At 43.1% G+C, this 20,784-nt stretch overlaps 1 protein-coding gene across 3 annotated transcripts in view; it reads left to right on the forward strand.

The window, feature by feature from the left end:
* Window positions 1–17,821, forward strand: part of eme1 (essential meiotic structure-specific endonuclease 1) — a 47,901-nt gene extending 30,080 nt beyond the window's left edge. For all 3 annotated transcript variants that reach the window (XM_068004420.1, XM_068004417.1, XM_068004419.1), the window contains exons 7-9: window positions 1,929–2,044; window positions 13,782–13,971; window positions 14,619–17,821. In XM_068004420.1, coding sequence (XP_067860521.1) covers window positions 1,929–2,044; window positions 13,782–13,971; window positions 14,619–14,786 — 474 coding nt within the window. In that variant the 3' untranslated portion in view covers window positions 14,787–17,821. The remainder of the gene's footprint in view (window positions 1–1,928; window positions 2,045–13,781; window positions 13,972–14,618) is intronic.
* Window positions 17,822–20,784: the final 2,963 nt, after the last annotated feature.

A 20,784-nucleotide genomic window follows, 5' to 3' on the forward strand; every position in this document is an offset into this window, starting at 1 on the left:
CTCAGTCTCTGGGTTACTAGTCCAGTAACAAATACTATACTACCGTACCTGGTCGTTCTGTATATTGTTTTCTAGTGCATATTTTAGAAGCAGGTTAGTGATATTTTCAAAGACTTTGAGTAACTTGTTAGCCAAGGAATGTTGCATCACATAGGACAAAGTGGAAAAAGTGACTGGGGGATTTTACGAGCAGCCAGAACCACCACCATTCTGCCTGTTCCGGCCACCTTTCCCTTCACTGTTGTCAGTACAGCTGCTACTTTGGCAGGGTTGCCACTTAAAATATTATAACCCTATAAGTGTGGAATGTCCTTTTGAAGCTTTAACAATGTATATGTTTTCTCTCATGGATTACAAGTCCAGCAATTATTCTATGCACGTAGGGTTAAAGGCACCCCCTGGTGTAGTGCAGATCTGTAAAGAGCAGAAGATACCACATTCGACCCAATCTGTGTTGATATTAGCCAGGGTGGCAGTGGAGGGAAAAAACAGCCAGGCCTGATGGCTATCCAATGGCTGCTTTGGATGGTACACATGTAAGGGCCAGATGGTGTCAGGACAGGATTGGGCTCAGTCGTTAACTTTGCTACAGCCAAATAGCCCGCCAATGCTCAGTCCAGACAAGGTATCCGAGGCCCGTGGAATGTTTCACCTGGAAGTAGATGTCCTTCAGGAGAGGAGAAACTAAAGTGTTTGAAAGCAATTCCATTGTTACATCGAAACTACAGCACAGAAACCAGTCATTTGGCCCAACTGGTCTGTGCTGGCATTTATGCTCCACACGAGCCTCCTCCCTCCCTGCTTCATCTAACCCTCTTAGGGTACCCTTCTATTCCTTTCTCCCTCCTGTGTTTATCTAGCTTCTCCTTAAATGCATCTGTGCTATTTGCCTCAACTACTCTTTGTGGTAGCGAGTTCCATATTCTTGCTATTCTTTGGGTAAAGATGTTTCTCCTGAATTCCCAATTGGATTTATTAGCGACAATTTTTATTTTTATGACCTCCAGTTTTGGACTCCCCCACAAGTGGAAACATTTTCTCCAAGTCTACCCTATCATTATTTATCAGGTCACCCCTCAGCCTTCTCTTTTCTAGAAATAAGAGCCCCAGCCTATTCAGCCTTTCCTAATAAGGACAGCCTCTCAATTCTGGTATCATCCTTTTGAATCTTTTTTGCACCCTCTCCAATGCCTCTACATCCTTTCTATAATATGGAGACCAGAAACTGAGCACAATACTCCAAGTGTGGTCTAACCAAGGCTCTATACAAGTTTAAAATAATGTCTTTGCTTTTCAAATCTATCCATCTAGAAATGAACTCTAGTGCTTGATTTGCCTTTTTTATGGCCATGATAACCTGCACTGCTACTTTGTGATTTGTGAATCTGTATCTCTAGATCCCTTTGCTCCTCTATCCCATTTAGACTCTTATTATCCAAGCAGTATGTAGCCTCCTTATTCTTCCTACCAAAATACACCACCTCACACTTATCTATATTGAAATTCATTTGCCAATTACACACCCATTCTGCAAGTTTATTAATGTCCTCTTGCATTTTGATGCATTCCGCCTTTGTATTAACTACTCTCTTTCGCACCCACCCCCCAAAAAATTTGGTGGTGTCTGCAAACTTTGAAATTGTTCTCCCAAATCCAAATTATTAATGTAAATTGTGAACAACAGTGGTCCTAGCACCATTCCATGTGGAACACCACTTCCCACTTTTTGCCAGTCTGAGTAGCTACCGTTAACCCCAACTCTGTTTTCTGTTTTGTAGCCAACTTGCCATCCATTCTGCTACCTGCCCCCTGACTTCACATGTTCTGACGTAAGCCATGAGTCTACAATGCGGTTGTATGTCATTCAGCCTGATTTAAAATCATTGCTGTGCAGAGTCTTACTTGTTTTCTTTTCCTTCTTTCCTCAGGCTATAGTGCACTTGCAGCTGTCCGTCGGGGTTCAGGTCCAATTCCTGGAGACATGGAAGGAGTTTGCGGATTATATCAGCATGTTCACCAAAGCTGTGGCTGAGGCCCCGTTCAAGTAGGTGCTGAGCTTGACCAGAACTGCAACCAGCAACTAAAATGTTCACATTTTACATGTAATGAGTTGGGCAGCCTCAATCCAATCCCAGTGGCCATGGGCGCACAACACAAAAACTGCCCTCACTTAGGAACTAAACTGGCAGAATTAATAGATAATTTGCAACAAATATATATTCCTTTTAAGGCACAAAAACCCAACAGGAAAAGTGGTCCAACCGTGGCAAACAAGAGAAATTAAAGATTGTATTAAATCAAAGGAAGAGGCATTTAAAGTTGCCAGAAAAAGCAGTAAGTATGAGGATTGGGAGCATTTTAGAATTCAGCAAAAGAGGACCAAGAAATTGATAAAGGGAAATAGACTGAGAGTAAACTATTGAGAAACATAAAAACGGACTGTAAAAGCTTCTAGAGGTATGTAAAAAGGAAAAGACTGGCAAAGGCAAATGTTGGGTCCCTTACAGACAGAAATGGGAGAATTTATAATGGGGAATAAGGAAATGGCAGAGAAATTAAACAAATACTTTGTGTCTGTCTTCATGGAAGAAGACATAAAAAACCTCCCAGAAATACTAGAGAACCAAGGGTCTGGCGAGAATGAGGAACTGAGAGAAATTAGTATTAGTAAAAAAAAAGTACTGGAGAAATTAATGGGACTGAAAGTCGATAAATCCCAAGGACCTGATGATCTGCATCCCAGGGTTTTGAAAGAGGTGGCTATAAGAGATAGTGGATGCATTGGTTGTCATCTTCCAAAAGTCTATAGATTCTGGAATGGTTCCTGCAGATTGGCGGGTAGCAAATGTAACCCCACTATTTAAGAAAGGAGGGAGAGAGAAAACAGGGAACTACAGACCTGTTAGCCTGACATCAGTAGTAGGGAAAATGATAGAATCTATTTTAAAGGATGTGATAACAGGACACTTAGAAAATAATAATAGGATTTGGCAGAGTCAACATAGATTTATGAAAGAAAAATCATGTTTGACAAACCTATTGGAGTTCTTTGAGGATGTAACGAGTAGAATAGATAAGGGGGAACCAGTGGATGTGGTGTATTTGGATTTTCAGAAGGCTTTCAATAAGGTCCCACATAGGAGGTTGGTGAACAAAGTTAGAGCACATGGAATTGGGGGTAATATACTGGCATGGATTGAGAATTGGTTAACAGACAGAAAAGAAAGTAGGAATAAACTTGTCTTTTTCAGGTTGGCAGACTGACTAGTGGGGTAGCGCAGGGATCGGTGCTTGGGCCCCAGCTATTCACAATATATATCAATGATTTGGATGAGGGGACCAAATGTAATATTTCCAAGTTTGCTGATGACACAAAACTAGGTGGGAATGTGAGTTGTGAGGAAGATGCAAAGAGTCTTCAAGGGGATATAGACAGGCTAAGTGAGTGGGCAAGAACATGGCAGATGGAATATAATGTGGAAAAATGTGAAGTTATCCACTTTGATAGGAAAAACAGAAATGCAGAGTATTTTTTAAATGGTGAGAGATTGGGAAATGTTGATGTATAAGGACACCCAGTTCCCTTTTGACATGAGTCACTGAAAGCTAACATGCAGGTGCAGCAAGCAATTAGGAAGGCAAATGGTATGTTGGCCTTTATTACAAGAGGATTTGAGTACAGGAGTAAAGATGTCTTACTGCAATTATACAGGGCCTTGGTGAGACTGCACCTGGAGTATTGTGTGCAGTTTTGGTCGTCTTATCTAAGAAAGGATATACTTGCCATAGAGGGAGTGCAACGAAGGTTCACCAGACTGATTCCTGGGATGGCGGGATTGTCATATGAGGAGAGATTGAGTCGACTAGGCCTATATTCTCTAGAGTTTAGAAGAATGAGAGGTGATCTCATTGAAACATACAAAATTCTTACAGGGCTGGTCAGGGTAGATGCAGGGAGGATGTTTCCCCTGGCTGGGGTGTCTAGAACCAGGGGTCAGAGTCTCAGAATAAGGGGTAGGCTATTTAGGACTGAGGTAAGATATTTCTTCACTCAGAGGGTGGTAAATCTTTGGAATTCTCTACTCCAGAGGGATGTGGAGGCTCAGTCATTGAGTATGTTCAAAACAGAGATCGATAAATTTCTAGATATTAATGGCATTAAGGGATATGGGGATAGTGCAGGAAAATGGCGTTGAGGTAGACGATCAGCCATGATCTTGTTGAATGGGGGAGCAGGCTCGAGGGGCCGGATGGCCTAGCCTGCTCCTATTTATTATGTTCTTAGTCTCACTCCGAGTAGCTGCAGGTTGGCTGTTGTGGGAAGTGGAAAAGTGCACACTGGTGAGGTAGTGGGCCCTCTCTGCGACACATTGTTGGAGCAGAATGAGGATATTGGGTGACGGACAGGGCTTGGCTGCGATGCATCTATGGTGAAATAGTTTGCTGCCACTTGTGAAGAATGTGATAGCGGAGGGCTTTCTGCACCCTTGGAACTGTGCCCCAGTATTAGTCAAAGCCTTGAAGAGAGAAAGAACAATGCAGAGCAGGAGCTATTAGGATGTTAATTGCTTGTAATATAGACTATCTAATTACTTTTTTACAATCGTAGAATCGTTACAGCACAGAAGGAGGCCATTCGGCCCATCGAGCCTGTGCCGGCTCTTAGTAAGAGTTAGTCCCATTCACCTGCCGTTTCCCTGTAGCCCTGCACATTTTTTTCTCTTCAAATGTTTATCCAATTTCTTTTTGAAAGCCACGATTGAATATGCATCCACCACCACTTCAGGCAGCACATTCCAGATCATAACTACTCGCTGCGTAAAAAAAGTTTTCCTCATGTCGCCTTTGGTTCTTTTGCCAATCACCTTAAATCTGTGTCCACTGGTTCTCGACCCTTCCATCAATGGGAACAGTTACTCTTTATTTACTTTATCTAAACCTGTCATGAGTTTAAACAGTTGTGTCAAATCTCCTCTTAACTTTCTCTGCTCTAAGGAGAACAACCTCAGCTTCTCCAGTCTGTCCATGTAATTGAAGTCCCTCATCCCTGGAAACATTCTAGTAAATCTTTTCTGCACCCTCTCTAAGGCCTTCACATCCTTCCTAAAATGCAGTGCCCAGAATTCGTCACAATACTCCAATAAAGGTTCAACATAACTTCCTTGCTTTTGTACTCCATGCGTCTATTTATAAAGCCGAGGATCCCGCATACTTTTTAACCGCTTTCTCAACATGTCCTGCCATCTGCAAAGATTTGTGCACATATACCCTCTGTTCCTGCAGCCCCTTTAGAATTGTACCATTTAGTTTATATTGCTTCTCCTCGTTCGCCAAAATGTATCAATTTGCACTTCTTTGCATTAAATTTCATCTGCCATGTGTCTGCCCATTTCATCAGCCTGTCTATGTTCTCTTGAAGTCTATTACTATCCTCCTCGCTGTTTAATACACTTCCAGTTTTGTCATCTGCAAATTTTGAAGTTGTTCCCTTTACACCCAAGTCCAAGTCATTAATATATATTTTAAACAAAAGCAATGGTCCTAGTACCGACCCCTGGGGAACACCACTGTATACCTTCCTCCAGTCCGAAAAACAACCGTTCACCACTACTGTTTCCTGTCACTTAGCCAATTTCATATCCATGCTGCCACTGCCCCTTTTATTCCATGGGCTTCAGTTTTGCAGACAAGCCTGCTATGTGGCACTTTATCAAACACCTTTTGAAAGTCCATCGACACAACATCAACTGCGTTGCTCTCATCGACCCTCTCTGTTACCTCATCAAAATACTCAACCAAGTTCGTTAAACACGATTTGCCTTTAACAAATCCGTGCTGGCTTTCCTTAATTAATCCATACTTGTCCAAGTGACTGTTAACTTTGTCCCGGATTATCGTTTCTAAAAGCTTCCTCACCACAGGTTAAACTGACTGGCCTGTAGTTGCTGGGTTTTCCATACACCCTTTTTTGATCAAGGGTGTAACATTTGTAATTCTCCAGTCCTTTGGCATCACTCCTGTATCTAAAGAGGATTGGAAGATTATGGCCAGCACCTCTGCAATTTCCACCCTTATTTCTCTCAACAACCCAGTACGCATCCCATCTGGACCGGGTGACTTATCTACTTTAAGCATAGCCAGCCTTTCTAGTACCTCCACTTGAACAATTTTCACCCCATCCAGTATCTCAATTACCTCCACTTTTACTGTGACTTTGGCAGCATCTTCTTCCTTGGTAAAGACAGGTGCAAAGTACTCATTTAGTACCTCAGCCGTTCTGTCTACCTCCATGCGTAGATCTCCTTTTTGGTCCCTAATCGGCCCCACCCCTCCTCTTACTACCCGTTTACGATTTATATGTCTGGAAGACTTTTGGATTCCCTTTTATGTTACCTGTCAGTTTATTCTCATATTCTTTCTTTGCCCCTCTTATTTCCTTTTTCACTTCTCTGTACTTTCTATATTCAGCCTGGTTCTTACTTGGGTTAGAAATGTGGAAGAAACTTAGAAAATTAACGGCACAGAATAGAGCTAACGGTCGAAATAGAGCTACCCAGCTTAATCCCACTTTCCAGCACTTGGTCCATAGCCCTGTAGGTTATGGCACGTCAATTGCATATCCAAGTACCTTTTAAATATGATGAGAGTTTCTGCCTCTACCACCCTTTCAGGTGGTGAGTTCCAGACCCCCCACCACCTTCTGGGTGGAAAACATTTCTCCTCCGCTCCCCTCTAATCCTTCTACCAATTACTTAAAATCTTGCCCCCTGGTTATTGACTTCTCTGCTAAGAGAAATAGGGCCTTCCTATCCATTTTATCTAGGCCCCTCATAATTTTATACACCTCAATTAAATAACCCCTCAGCTTCCTCTGTTCCAATGAAAACAACCCCGGCCTATCCAATCTTTCCTCATAGCTAAAATTCTCCAGTCCTGGCAACATCCTCGTAAATCTTCTCTGTACCCTCTAGTGCAGTCACATCTTTCCTATAATGTGATGACCAGAACTGTATGCAGTACTCGAGATGTGACCTAACCAGTGTTTTATACAGTTCTAGCATAACCTCCCTTCTCTTATATTCTATGCCTCGGCTAATAAAGGAAAGTATCCCATATGCCTTCTTAGCCACCTTATCGGCCTGTCCTGCTACCTTCAGGGATCTGTGGATACGCACTCCAAGGACCCTCGCTTCCTCTACACCTCTCAGTATCCTCCCATTTATTGTATATTCCCTTGCCTTGTTTGATCTCCCCAAGTGCATTACTTCACATTTCTCTAGATTGAATTCCATTTGCCACTTTTCTGCCCACCTGATCAGTCCATTGATATCTTCCTACAGTCTACAGCTTTCCTCCTCACTATCAACCACATGGCCAATTTTTGTATCATCTGCAAACTTCTTGATCATGCCCCCTACATTTAAGCCTAAATCATTATTATATACCACAAATAGCAAGGGGCCTAGTACCGAGCCCTGCGGAACCCCACTGGAAACAGCCTTCCAGTCACAAAAACTCCCATCGACCATTACCCTTTGCTTCCTGCCACTGAGCCAAATTTAGATCCAATTTGCCACTTTCCCTTGGATTCCATGGTTTTTTACTTTTTTGACGAGTCTGCCATGTGAGACCTTGTCAAAAGCTTTGCTAAAATCCATGTAGACTACATCAAACGCACTACCCTCATCGACCCTCCTTGTTACGTCCTCAAAAAATTCAATCGAATTAGTCAGACACGGCCTTCCCTTAACAAATCCATGTTGACTGTCCTTGATTAATCCATGCCTTTCTAAGTGACTGTTTATACTGTCCCTTAGAATTGATTCCAATAATTTGCCCACCACTGAGGTTAGACTGACTGGCCTGTAATTACTAGGTCTATCCTTTTCTCCCTTTTGAAACAATGGTACATCGTTACCAATCCTCCAATCCTCTGGCACCACGCCTGTACCCAGAGAGGATCAGAAAATGATGGTCAGAGCCTCCGCTGTTTCCTTCCTTGCTTCTTTTAACAGCCTGGGATACATTTCATCTGGGCCCATCTACTTTCAAACATGCTAAACTGCTTAATACTTCCTCTCTCACTATGTTTATCCCATCCAATATTTCACACTCCTCCAACTTAACTACAATTTCTGCATTGTCCCCCTCTTTTGTGAAGACAGATGTAAAGTATTCATTAAGAACCACACCCACATCTTCCACCTCCACACATAGGTTACCTTTTTGGATTCTAATAGGCCCTACTCTTTCCTTAGTTATCTTCTTGCTCTTTATGTATTTATAAAACATTTTTGGGTTTTCCTTAATTTTACTTGCCAGTATTTTTTCATGCCCTCTCTTTGCTTTCCTAATTTCCTCTTTAATTTCAGCCCTGCACTTTCTATACTCCTCTAGGCTTTCTGCAGTATTGAGCTCTGTGTTTGACATAAGCTTCCCTTTTTTGCCTTATCTTACCCTGTATGCACCTTTCATCCAGGGGGCTCTAGATTTGGCAGTCCCACCCTTCTTCTTTGTGGGAACATGTTTACTCTGAACCCCTTGATTCTTCCTCTTGAATGGAAGGGAGAAGCAAGGGAGGAAATAGCAGAGGCTCTGACCATCATTTTCCGATCCTCCCTGGCTACAGGCGTGGTGCTGAGGGATTGAGGGACTGCTAACGTCCTACCGTTGTTTAAAAAGGGAGAAAGAGATAAACTGAGTAATTATCGGCCAGTCAGTCTAACCTCGGAGGTGGGCAAATTTTTGGAATCAAGTCTGAGGGACAGCATAAATCGCTATTTAGAAAGGCACTGGTTAATCAAGGACAGCCAGCATGGATTTGTTAGGGGAAGGTTGTGTCTGACTAACTTGATTGAATTTTTTGAGGACGTAACGAGGAGGGTCGATGAGGGTAGTGCATTTTATGTAGTCTACATTGATTTTAGCAATGCTTTTGACAAGGTCCCACATGGTAGACTGGTCAAAAAAGTAAAAGCCCATGGGATCCAAAATTGGCTCAGTGGCAGGAAGCAAAGGGTAATGGTTGACGGATGTTTTTGCGACTGGACGGCTGTTTCCAGTGGGCTTCCACAAGGCTCAGTACTAGGTCCCTTGCATTTTGGGGTATATATTAATGATCTGGACTTGAATGTGGGAGGCTTGATCAAGAAGTTTGCAGATGATACAAATTGGCTGTGTGATTGATAGTGAGGAAGAAAGCTGTAGACTGCAGGAAGATATCAATGGCTGGTCAGGTGGGCTGAAAAGTGGCAAATGGAATTCAATCCAGAGAAGTGTGAGGTAATGTATTTGAGGAGGGCAAACAAGGCAAGGGAGTACACAATAAATGGGAGGATACTGAGAGGTGTAGAGCAACAAAAGGACCTTGGAGAGCATGTCCACAGATCGCTGAAGACAGCAAGACAGGTAGATTAGGTGGTTAAAAAGGCATACGGGATACTTTCCTTTATTAGCCGAGGCATAGAATATAAGAGCAGGGAGGTAATGCTAGAACTGTATAAAACATTGGTTAGGCCACAGGTTGAATACTGCGTACAGTTCTGGTCACCACATTACAGGAAAGATGTGATTGCACTAGGGAGGGTACAGAGGAGATTTATGAGGATGTTGCTAAGGCTGGAGAATTTTAGCTATGAGAAAAGATTGGATAGGCTGGGGTTGTTTTCTTTGGAACAAAGGAGGCTGAGGGGAGATTTAATTGAAGCAGAGAAAATTATCACGGGACTACATCATAGGGAGGACCTGTTTTCCCTTAGCAGAGGGGTCAGTGACCAGGGTGCATAGATTTAAAGTAATAGGTAGAAGGATTAGAGGGGAGCTGAGGAGAAATCTTCTCACCCAGAGGGTGGTGGGGGTCTGGAACTCACTGCCTGAAAGGGTGGTAGAGGCAGAAACCCTCAACTCATTTAAAAAGTACTTGGATTTGCACTTGAAGTGCCAAAACTGACTGTAAAAGCTTCTATAAATATGTCAAGAGAAAAAGATTAGTGAAGACAAATGTAGGTCCCTTACAGTCAGAAATGGGGGAAATTATAATGGGGAACAAAGAAATGGCAGAAGAATTAAACACATACTTTGGTTCTGTCTTCACAAAGGAGGACACAAATAACCTGCCAGAAATGTTAGGGAACCAAGGGTCTAGAGAGAGGGAGGAACTGAAGGAAACCAGTATTAGTAAAAAAAAAATAGTGCTAGGGAAATTGATGGGGCTAAAGGCTGACAAATCCCCAGGGCCTGATAATCTACATCCCAGAGTACTAAAGGAAGTGGCCCTGGAAATAGTGGATGCATTGGTGATCATCCAAAATTCTATAGGCTCTGGAACAGTTCCTACAGATTGGAGGGTGGCAAATGTAACCCCACTATTTTAAAAAGGAGAGAGAGAAAAAACAAGGAATTACAGACCAGTTAGCCTAACATCAGTAGTGGGGAAAATGCTATAAAATATTATAAAAGATGTGATAACAGAACACTTGGAGGGCATTAACAGGATTGGACAAAGTCAGCATGGGTTTATGAAAGGGAAATCATGCTTAACAAATCTACTGGAGTTTTTTGAGGAGCTAACTGGTAGAATAGATAGGGGAGAACCAGTGGATGTGGTGTATTTGGATTTTCAGAAGGCTTTTGATAAGGTCTCACACAAGAGGTTAGTGTGCAAAATTAAAGCACATGGGATTGGGGGGAATATACTGGCATGGATTGAGAATTGGTTGACAGACAGAAAACAGAGAGTAGGAATGAATGGGTCTTTTTCCAGGTGGCAGGCAGTGACTAGTGGGGTACCGCAGGGATCGGTGCTTGGGCCCCAGCTATTCACAATATATATCAATGATTTGGATGAGGGAACTAAATGTAACATTTCCAAGTTTGCAGACGACAAAGCTAGGGTGGAATGTGAGCTGTGAGGAGGATGCAAAGAGACTCCAATGTGATTTAGACAAGTTGGGTGAGTGGGCAAGAACATGGCAGATGCAGTATAACGTGGATAAATGTGAGGTTATCCACTTTGGTTGTACAAACAAAGGCCGATTATTATCTGAATGGTGATAAATTGGGAAAAGGGGAGGTGCAACGAGACATGGGTGTCCTTGTACACCAGTCGCTGAAAGCGAGCATTCAGGTGCAGCAAGCAGGAAAGCGAATGGTATGTTGGCCTTCATTGCAAGAGGATTTGAGTACAGGAGCAGGGATGTCTTACTGCAGTTATACAGGGCCTTGGTGAGGCCTTATCTGAGGAAGGATGTCCTTGCCATGGAGGGAATGCAACGAAGGTTTACCAGACTGATTCCTGGGATGGCAGGACTGACGTATGAGGAGAGATTGGGTCGACTAGGCCTATATTCACTAGAGTTTAGAAGAATGAGAGATGATCTCATCGAAACATATAAAATTCTAACAGGACTAGATGCAGGGAGGATGTTCCCGATGGCTGGGGAGTCCAGAACCAGGGGTCACAGTCTCAGGATACTGGGTATGCCATTTAGAACCGAGATGAGGAGAAATTTCTTCACTCAGAGGGTGGTGAACCTGTGGAATTCTCTACCACAGAAAGCAGTGGAGGCCAAGTCATTAGATGTATTCAAGAAGGAGATAGATATATTTCTTAATGCTAAAGGGATATGGGGGAAAAAGCGGGAAAAGGGTACTGAGTTAGACGATCAGGCAAGATCATTTTGAATGGCGGAGCAGGCCTGAAGGCCGAATGGCCTACTCTTGCTCCTATTTTCTATGTTTTCTATTACCTACAGGGCTATGGACCAAGTGCTGGAAAGTGGGATTAAGCTGGATAGCTCTTTTTCGGCTGGCACTGGCATGATGGGCCGAATGGCCTGCTTCTGTGGCCTTTGGCGTAACTTTCTATGAATGCCTCCCACTGCTGTGACACTGATTTGCCTTCAAGTAGCTGTTTCCAGTCCACTTTTGCTAAATCACTTCAGCTTAGTAAAATTGGCCTTTCCCCAATTTTGAACTTTTACTCCTATTCTATCTTTGTCCTTTTTCATAACTATGCTAAATCTAACTGAATTATGATCACTACCACTAAAATGCTCTCCCACTGATATTCCTTCCACCTGCTCAGCTTCATTCCCTAAAACTACATCCAGAACTACCCCCCTCTTGTTGGGCTTACTACATACTGGCTAGAAAAGTTATCCTGAATGCAATTTAAGAATTCTACGGCCTCTACACCTTTTACACTGACTGTATCCCAGTTAATATTAGGGTAGTTGAAATCCCCTACTAATACTGGCCTATTGTTTTTGCACGTCTCAGAAATTTACCTACATATTTGCTCTTCTATCTCCCTCTGACTGTTTGGGGGTCTATAGTACACTCCCAGTAGTGTGACTGTCTCTTTTTTGCTCTTTAGCTCAACCCATATGGCCTCATTTGATCCTTCTAACATGTCATCCCTCCTCACAGCCGTAATTGTTTCTTCAACCAATATTGCCATCCCCCTCTCTATCTCGTCTGAAAATCCTGTAACCATTCTTGCCCCTGTTTAAGCCATGTTTCAGTAATAGCTAAGATATTGTACTTCCACGCATCTATCTGTGCCCTTAGCTCATCTGCCTTATTCACTATGCTCTTTGCATTGTGATATATACCATTAAGCACTGTCAAACTCGTTTTGTTGTCTAGTTTCTAACCTTTGTTCCTTTGTTTCCTCTGCCTTCCAAACTCACTTACTAATTTTCTTACTAATTACTCGCTTCCATTTCCAGCTCTGCTTCTCTCCCTTCTGAATCGACACTCAGGTTCCCATCCCCCTGCCATCTGCCATCCCTGTCAGTGTTATCAACCTGACATCTGTCAAATGCCCCCTTTTTCTGCTTCATCTTACTCCTATCTCTTTTTGTCATCCAGGGAGCTCTGGCTTTGGTTGCCCTACCTTTCCCCCTCGTGGGAATGTATCTAGACTGTACCTGAACCATCTCCTCTTTAAAGGCTGCCCATTGTTCGATTACAGTTTTGCCTGCCAATCTTTGATTCCAATTTACCTGAGCCAGATCAGTTCTCATCCCACTGAAGTGAATTTTTATTTGTTGAGTATCACAAATGATTTAATGAAGTCCTCTCAAAGCAACAGTGAAGGATTTATTGTGCAGTGGCACTCATCTATTGCAATTACCCACGGGGAAATTCACAGGTGGCTGCAATACTGAGCATCTTGCCAGTGGGTCCCTCATGCCTCCTTCAAAACATATATAAAGGATTCAGTGTAATGCTGTGTCTGTGAGTGGGTTTAGATGGTCCCTAATATCACCACTAACTCCACACTCGACTCTCCTATGTGAATGTAATTCAGTGACCATTTTAGGGAATGGCTGGATTGAGTGATTTTAATACATGGTATGTAGCTGACTGTTCTGCTCGGTAGAGGATAATTCCCATTGGCTGTTGGTCAGGGTTTCAAAGCATGGCTGTTTTTATAAGGGCTTTATTACCTGCTGGTTCTACTATAATGTGTATTGTGACAGCATTGACATAACAAGAACTTGCAGATCAGAAACAAAACTACTGGGAATACACAGCAGATCTGTCAGCATCTAACCATTTTCTCTTTACAGATGCTGATGACCTGTGTATTTTGAACATTTTCTTTATTTCAGATTTCCAGCATTCACAGTTTCTCTTGAAACAGAACAGTCTGTCGTGCAGAGGAAGTGACTCCATTTCTCTTAGTTGATTTACACATGATTACATTTATAGACAAATTGGTAAAATTTGCCCCAAAACAGGGTGTTGCTGAAATATTTGCTCCATCTTGACAGGAGAGCACGGGACAACAACGGATTCTCCGTCTATTTGGCGAATGATGGGTCCAGAGGGGTGAAGGTGGATCGTTCGGGGAAAGGTCTCCTGAGCATTTGGAAGAAACAGATCCAGCAATTAAACAGAGTCAGTTCTGAGATGGCAAGTGCTATAGTGTCTGCATATCAATCACCATTGTCACTTACTCAGGTACAAATTACTACGATTACCGTATCAATGAAAATACTGTTGGTAAAGTTAATGGTAATTAGTTGGAAGGTAGGAGACAGAGAGCAGGGATAAAGGGTGCATACTCTGGTGGGATGTGACACTGGAGCCTCAGCTTTTTGCCATATATATTAATGGCTTGGATGAAGGAATAGTTGTATATCCAAATTTGCAGATGACACTATATTGGGAAGCACAGTACGTTGTGTATATGGAAGTGGGAAGTTACAAAGGGACACAGACAGATTAAATGAGTGGGCAAACATATGGCAGATGGAGTTCAATATGGGAAAGTGTGAAGTCATTCACTGGTTCCAAGAAAGACAAATCGGAATACTTTCTAAATGGCGAGAGACTAGGAACTGTGCAGGTACAGAAATCATTAAAAGCTACTGGGCAGGTACAAAAAGTTGGCCTTGATCTCAAGGGGACTGGAACACAAAGTGGAGGAAGTTATGCTTCAGTTGTGCAGCGCCTTGGTCAGACCCCATCTGGAGTACTGAATTCAGTTCTGGGCACTGCACCTCAGGAAGGATATATCGGTCTTTGAAGGAGTGCAGCGCAGATTCGCCAGGGCTTAAATGGTTAAATTAGGTAGAAGCTCAGTTGCTCGTTTTCTCTCTGGTTAGGCATACCAGACATGCAGTTCCGAGCGAGAGAAGGAGAAGCTGCTTGCTGACATCCCTGTTCGCCGTGGAGAAGGAGCAATTTCAACAACACGAAGGATTGGACCAGAGCTGTCGAAGCGCGTCTATTTGTTGATGACTTCCACAGAACCTGAAAGTTTTCTTGAGTAGCAAAGTAGTGACTACCATACAATGGCCTGCAGCAGAAGCTCCTGAAGTCCTTTAGTTTTTTGATTCCTTTCAATGGAGCATCAGCATTTCTCTTCTTTCCAAGGCTTTCCTATGACTGGGACATCAGTAAATGGGCTGGTGGCAGGACAGTGGTCACAAGCAGAAGTTTGTAGTTTCACAGCTTAAGTTACTACTGTAGCAATAGCATCTGCTCAGTACACTTAGTAAGATGTACAAATCCACATCAGTTTATTTTTTTTACTGGAGGATTTTAGGAATGCAGTCCTCATACACACACCAATGTGGATATGGCATGTTTGAAGTTCTGAAAACATTCACCTCCAGCTTTCGTAATCCGGGTGTGCTGGCTGGAGTTGTAACAGAAGATTTGTGGGCGATTAAGAACGAGACTTGCTCTTTTCTTTATTCTTTATGCAACTTGTTCCCTGACGAAGGTGGGTGAGGTATTCCCTCCTGGGCCCCTCACCAAGGCTGCCATGAAACCAGTCAGTGGGAGAGGCACTAGAGTGGCCTCCCTAAAGTGACGTGGTAGAGATCAGCAGGTGTGGTACTGATCATAGCAGCAGATACACGGTGTGCACCCACATCTCCACCCTGGCAAAGTGATCCAACTTGTGTATCACTTTGAGACTGTTTGATGTTTAAAGTTTTGAAGGTGAGCTCCCCAATGGCCAGGTGGGTAAAGGCACTGTCTGATTGTGGTACTGAGCCATACAAACCAGAAGATCCCAATTTCAGTTAGCTGATCTCAGCCAGGGCAGTAGTCGGAGCACTGTAATTGGCTTTAGAGTCCTGGAGCTAAGGAGAAAGCCGACAGGGGTTCCAGTCCCTGATTGCTGTCCAGTGACCCCTGATGGAAAATGTGTGTATGTGGATGTAAGGTAAGGTGAGGACAGGATCAGGCTCGGCTGTGATGCCTTCACATCTCTGGCATTCATTTATTCTTTTACCTGTCAGACTACGAATATAAAGAATGACCATTTGGGTGAGAAACTGGAAAGATTATGAACTGAACTCAGCAAGAGTCAGGGTCTTCAATAAAGGAGGGGAGAAAAATTGAAAAAAGGAAAGATAATGTGGTTGGCTTCATCACAATCAGGATAAAAGATTAGATTTTTTTAAAGTTAGTGGTTAAGTGCTGTGTGAATGTATCATTTTGTACTAAAGCTTATGATCATTTGCTGCATTAAACTGTTTAGGATCATTTCATAGAACCTTACAGCCCAGCCCCATTGTGCCTGTGCTGGCTGTTTGAAAGAGCTATCTAATTTAGTCCCACTCCCATTAAAATGATACCATTTAGTTTATATTGGCTCTCCTCATTGTTCCTACCAAAATGTATCACTTCTATGTTAAATTTTCTGCCATATACCTTCCTATTTCTCTAGTCTGTCTATGTCCTCCTGAAGTCTGCTACTATCGTCCATCGTTTCATGTCCCTACTGCCACCCTGTGACCCCCTCAGTGAGACTGACAGTACTGAATCAGTGAGAGTTTTGTGCTGTGTGTTTATGCTCATTTGGAACTTGACTGAGGTTACCCAAACATAGGCACCTTACAGCCAGCAGAGAAATATTCCATTCCTAAACAGATTTATAATCCATGAATTTACACAGCCCTACTCAACATTCTGGTTCACAGACCTCTAGCACATGACGTCCGGTATAACTTTCCGTTTGGCTTAGAGTTTTTTGGTAGAATCCCAGTGCTGATGTGATTATTAGAGCAAAACTAAAGGATGATGGAGTGCGATCAGTGGACCTATATATCCATAGATGATTGATCAGATTACAGTTTCTAATCATCTGAAAATACTGGAACATAAACAACAAACCTTTCCAATGTGTTTGTCCTCAATTAGAGGACATAATCAAGCTCCAGTAATAATTTCAAGTCTATTGAATGGGGTTCAAAACCCCTTTAACAAAAGATATTTGAAGAAAAGGGTTAACTGTACCCCTTTTAAACAAAGATATTTGAAAAGCTGCCAACACAGTAACTTGGTAAACTGTTCTTGCAAATCCTGTTTTTTCCCTCACTGACGCTAATGGCATTGGAGAAGTCAGAGTTTCGGGATTGAAGACATTGTACTGTGGATAGATATCTAGATTATTAAATAAATACACTAGGTGGATCATATTGAGCTTAAAGCCTTGTCAGGCTTTCAAAACACAGGCTTTTGGAAACACAAGCTTTTCAACACAGCAGGGGGTAATGTAAGAAAAGGCAGCAAGGACATCCATCAAAGGCTTTGGATCAGGAAAGCAATGATCGATGTGAAAAAAGCATAGGCTTTTCGTTCCTATCTTGTAATCTGTTCAAAGAACTGGAATTTGTAAAACATCAAATAGTATTGCACCCAGTATATGGTCAAATGGTATAAGGAATGGATTTGAAGCCACTGAAGCAATCAAAATTGGAGATGTCAGGACCATTAAGAATGTCTGTGCATAGAAATAAAAGGGGCTATCTCCGCTTGAAAGGCCATAAACAGAGATAGTAAAGGGACCTTTTACAATCCATGGTTCGTGCACATGGTCTTTTCTACATCAAAAGGATCTCCAGTCACATGATCAAAACCTAAACTGTCAACCATTGATGTATGTTAATGATTGAGGCATAGCAACAGGGAGCGATTGGTCAAAAAGAATGACCCATCCCAATCCTATGTCCTATTGGCAAAAAAACAATATAAAGAGACTGAGAGAACAGTCTCTTCACCACCCGGCACTCACAAGGAACGCACGTTGCAGTTTAACGTCACGAAGAGGACCTCGAGGACTGAAGAGCTGATCAACCTTCAGGCCCAATGAGCAAAAGCCTTGGTTTAAAGGTTGTATATGTATTAATGATTTGCCTGATGTGTGTATGAATTGTTGTGTCATTACATAATAATGTTACAAATTAATAAGTGTATAATGGAATTTTATAGAGGAAAGCCATATGTATGGTTTGATTTTGCTTCATGAATGCTCGTATGAATGATATAATTAAATTACTTTTGATTAACGAAACTACCGTGAGGGTGACTTTCTTTGCTTGACTATTTGTCCAAGAATCACAGGAAATATGGAATTCCCTACAATTGATTTATTTAACATTATTTACAGTAATGTTTCGTGCCACTAGGATCCTGGCTTTTCTTTCATTCTTCTTGTGTGAACTTTTGTGCTCATTGAGGGTGAGTGCTGGGACTGGAACACCTTCTGTTTCAGGCACCCAGTGCCAGTATCACACTCCCACAGCTACACCACAGTTAGATTTAGAGTAAAGCTCCCTCTACACCGTCCCATCAAACATTCCCAGGGCAGCTACACCACAGGTTAGATCAAAACTTGGTAAGCAAAATAGAGTAGACAAATTCCCACTAGGGGGAAAGGAAGGGCATCCAAAGCTAGAGTTCCCTGGATGAAAAAAGATTTAGAAATTAAAATGAAACAGAAAAAGGAGGCTTCTGACAAATGTAAGGTTCATAATATAGTAGAGACTAGGCTGAATACAGAAAGTACAGAGGCGATTTTAAAAAAGGGAATTAGAGGGTCAAAATGAATGTATTAGATTAGCAGCTAACATAAAAGGGAACCCAAAGGTCTCTTATAACCATATAAATAGTAAAAGGGTAGTCAAAGGAAGGGTGGGACCAAGTAGGGACAAAAAAGGAGATCTTCTTGGGACAGAGAGCATAGCTGAGGTACAAAATGAATACTTTGCATCCGTCTTCACTAGAGAAGAGGATGCTGCCATTGTAGCAGTAAAGGAGAAGGTAGTAGCGATATTGGATAGGATAAAAATAGATAAAGAGGAGGTACTTAAAAAGTAGAAAAGTAACCAGGTCCAGATGGGATGCAGCCCAGATTACTGAGGGAAGTAGGGGTGGAAATTGTGGAGGCTGTAACCACGATCTTCCAATTGGATTTAGATATGGGGACGGTGCCAGATGACTGGAGGATTGCAAATGTTACACCCCTTTTCAAAAAAAGGGAGAGGGATAAACCCGGAAAGGATAGGCCAGTCAGCCTAACGTCGGTGGTGGGAAATTTTGAGAGATGATAATCGGGGACAAAATTAATTGTCACTTGGAAAAGTATGAGTTAATAAATGAAAGCATGGATTTGTTAAAGTAAAATCGTGTTTGACTAACTTGATTGAGCTCTGAAGTAACGGAGAGGGTTGATGAAGGTAGTGATGTCAGGAACATAGGAACAGGAGTAGGCCATTCAGCCCCTCGTGCCTGCTCTGCCATTTGATAAGATCATGGCTGACCTGTGATCGAACTCCAAATACCTGCCTTTGGCCCATATCCCTTAATACCTTTGGTTGCCAAAAAGCTATCTATCTCTGATTTAAATTTAGCAATTGAGCTAGTATCAATTTTTTTTTATTCGTTCGTGGGATGTGGGCGTCGCTGGCATTTATTGCCCATCCCTAATTGCCCGAGAGAAGGTGGTGGTGAGCCACCTTCTTGAACCGCTGCAGTCTGTGTGGTGAAGGTTCTCCCACAGTGCTGTTAGGAAGGGAGTTCCAGGATTTTGACCCAGCGACGATGAGGGAACGGCGATATATTTCCAAGTCGGGATGGTGTGTAACTTGGAGGGGAATGTGCAGGTGGTGTTCCCATGTACCTGCTGCTCTTGTCCTTCTAGGTGGTAGAGGTCGCGGGTTTGGGAGGTGCTGTTGAAGAAGCCTTGGCAAGTTGCTGCAGTGCATCCTGTGGATGGTACACACTGAAGCCACTGTGCGCTGGTGGTGAAGGGAGTGAATGTTTAGGATGGCGGATGGGGTGCCAATCAAGCAGGCTGCTTTGTCCTGGATGGTGTTGAGCTTCTTGAGTGTTGTTGGAGCTGCACTCATCCAGGCAAGTGGAGAGTATTCCATCACACTCATGACTTCTGCCTTGTAGATGGTGGAAAGGATTTGGGGAGTCAGGAGGTGAGTCACTCGCTGTAGAATACCCAGCCTCTGACCTGCTCTTGCAGCCACAGTATTTATATGGCTGGTCCAGTTAAGTTTCTGGTCAATGGTGACCCCCAGGATGTTGATGGTGGGGGATTTGGCGATGGTAATGCTGTTGAATGTCATGGGGAGGTGGTTAGACTCTCTCTTGTTGGAGATGGTCATTGCCTGGCACTTGTCTGGCGCGAATGTTACTTGCCACTGCCCAAGCCTGGATGTTGTCCAGGTGTTGCTGCATGCGGGCTCGGACTGCTTCATTATCTGAGGGGTTGCGAATGGAACTGAACACTGTGCAATCATCAGCGAACATCCCCATTTCTGACCTTATGATGGAGGGAAGGTCATTGATGAAGCAGCTGAAGATGGTTGGGCCCAGGACACTGCCTTGAGGAACTCCTGCAGCAATGTCCTGGGGCTGAGATGATTGGCCTCCAACAACCACTACCATCTTCCTTTGTGCTAGGTATGACTCCAGCCACTGGAGAGTTTTCCCCCTGATTCCCATTGACTTCAATTTTACTAGAGCTCCTTGGTGCCACACTCGGTCAAATGCTGCCTTGATGTCAAGGGCAGTCACTCTCACCTCACCTCTGGAATTCAGCTCTTTTGTCCATGTTTGGACCAAGGCTGTAATGAGCTCTCGAGCCAAGTGGTCCTGGCGGAACCCAAACTGAGCATCGGTGAGCATGATATTGGTAAGTGCCGCTTGATAGCACTGTCGATGACACCTTCCATCACTTTGCTGATGATTGAGAGTAGAGTGATGGGGCGGTAATTGGCCGGATTGGATTTGTCTTGTTTTTTGTGGACAAGACATACCTGGGCAATTTTCCACATTGTCGGGCAGATGCCAGTGTTGTAGCTGTACTGGAACAGCTTGGCTTGAGGCGCAGCTAGTTCTGGAGCATAAGTCTTCAGCACGACAGCCGGGATGTTGTCGGGGCCCATTGCCTTTGCTATATCCAGTGCACTCAGCTGTTTCTTGATATCACGTGGAGTGAATCGAATTGGCTGAAGACTGGTT

Source organism: Heptranchias perlo, chromosome 23 (assembly GCF_035084215.1).
Source record: "Heptranchias perlo isolate sHepPer1 chromosome 23, sHepPer1.hap1, whole genome shotgun sequence".
In the NCBI taxonomy this organism is placed as follows: domain Eukaryota; kingdom Metazoa; phylum Chordata; class Chondrichthyes; order Hexanchiformes; family Hexanchidae; genus Heptranchias; species Heptranchias perlo.